The 1,485-nt window shown below is 63.6% G+C and overlaps 1 protein-coding gene across 1 annotated transcript; it reads right to left on the bottom strand.

The window, feature by feature from the left end:
- Positions 1-565: 565 nt before the first annotated feature.
- EMIHUDRAFT_257404 (hypothetical protein) lies at positions 566-926 on the bottom strand (the record flags this gene model as incomplete). Its single annotated transcript, XM_005763858.1, has 2 exons — positions 566-832; positions 873-926. 2 exons carry the CDS (start codon positions 924-926, stop codon positions 566-568), a joined length of 321 nt encoding a protein of 106 aa, XP_005763915.1.
- Positions 927-1,485: the final 559 nt, after the last annotated feature.

Genomic DNA, 1,485 nt, shown 5'->3' with positions numbered 1-1,485 from the left:
TCGATAGACTCGAGCGGCCAGGATACGCCGCGAGGAGGACGGAGTTGCGCCGACAGGCGAAAGAAGCCGCGAGAACAAGGGACCGGCAGGTGGCGGCGTCGCAGGACGAGGCAGAAGAGAACAACGCGTCAGAGGAGGAAGTGACAAGGGAGAGAACGACGAGGGTGGGACGACCGCGAGGTGGCATGAAGGTTGCAGCGAGAATAGGCGAGAGACTGCGAAGAGAGATAGGAAGAGGCAGACTCCCTAGGGTGGGCGACGGATAGCGCACCACACACCTCTCCTTAAAATCCCTGTGTGGTGGCGGCGTGCCGTCCTCCCATCCCTCCCTTGGGTTGTCTGTTTTCTTTCTTTCTTTCTTTACCCTCCCTGATCGTCCTTACAAGATCCTGCTCGTGCAGGTGGGGACCCTGTCCTTCTCCCACCCCTCGTTTGGCGTGTCCGTTGTATTTATTTATTCTGCAAAGGGGTGTGAACAGAGAGAGCAAACTCCTGGCAGCTCCCACAGTCGAAATGTGCGCCAGCTGCCCGCTCACCTGTGTCACGCCGCCGCGCACGCACCTCGCTATGTGCTCGCGCGAGCTCCCGCCCGAGCCTCCAGCTCGGCGTCCCACTGCTGCGGAGCCGATCGCTTTTCCTCGGCGCTCGCGTCGAGCCGAGCTCTCGGCACTCTACGGCGGGCGTCGCTGTGCGGGGCGCCCGTTTCCTGCTGGCCCGAGCGGAAAGCTCCACGTGCCCGCGCGAGCTCCGGGCCGAGCCTCCAGCTCGGCGTCCCACTGCTGAGGAGCCGATCGTCGTCCGTCGGTGCTCTCGAGGAGCCGAGCTCCCTGGCCTGCGGCCGGCGACGCTGCAGGACGCGCGAACGCGCACACAGCGAGCTGCGTGCGCGGCGGCGTGACACAGGTGAGCGGGCAGCTGGCGCACATTTTGACTGTGGGAGCTGCCAGGAGTTTGCTCTCTCCGTTCACATACCTTTGCAGAATTTTTAGCAATACCTTAAAGAGAGGTTACAGGCGACGTAAGATCCGTTAGCGGAATAGAGAGAGAGAGAGAGAGAGAGAGCCTGACTCAGGCACTCAATCTGCCGATGCGTGATTGTGTGTGGGCTGCTCCGAGGGGGCCCTGTGCAATCCGATGGGTAGGGAGTCTGTGCCCGGGCGGTGTCCGGTGTGGAGTCTCTCTCTGATCCCACCTGTGGTGTTGGGTGTGAGGTTGTGGCGGCTTCGATCCCAAGGGGGGGAGCTGATCCCACTCAGTAACCAACTCTCAGGGGCAGTAGGTGGGCGAGCCTCGAGCGCGCTCATCTCGATCGTGAAGGCGTCGCTACGCGCGGTCTTCCGCGGGGGGAGCTGCGTCGACGGGTGCGGGACCGCGGCGCAGACAGCGCTGCGGCGATGCCTCCGGCCGTTTGCGGCGGGCGGCTTGCTGCTCGCTGCATGGCGAAAAACTCGTCTCGCCACACGCCAAGGGCTTACCGCCCGCTCG

Source organism: Emiliania huxleyi, assembly GCF_000372725.1.
Source record: "Emiliania huxleyi CCMP1516 unplaced genomic scaffold EMIHUscaffold_6146, whole genome shotgun sequence".
Taxonomy (NCBI): Eukaryota; Haptophyta; order Isochrysidales; family Noelaerhabdaceae; genus Emiliania; species Emiliania huxleyi.
This window is presented reverse-complemented; position numbering and strand designations above follow the sequence as displayed.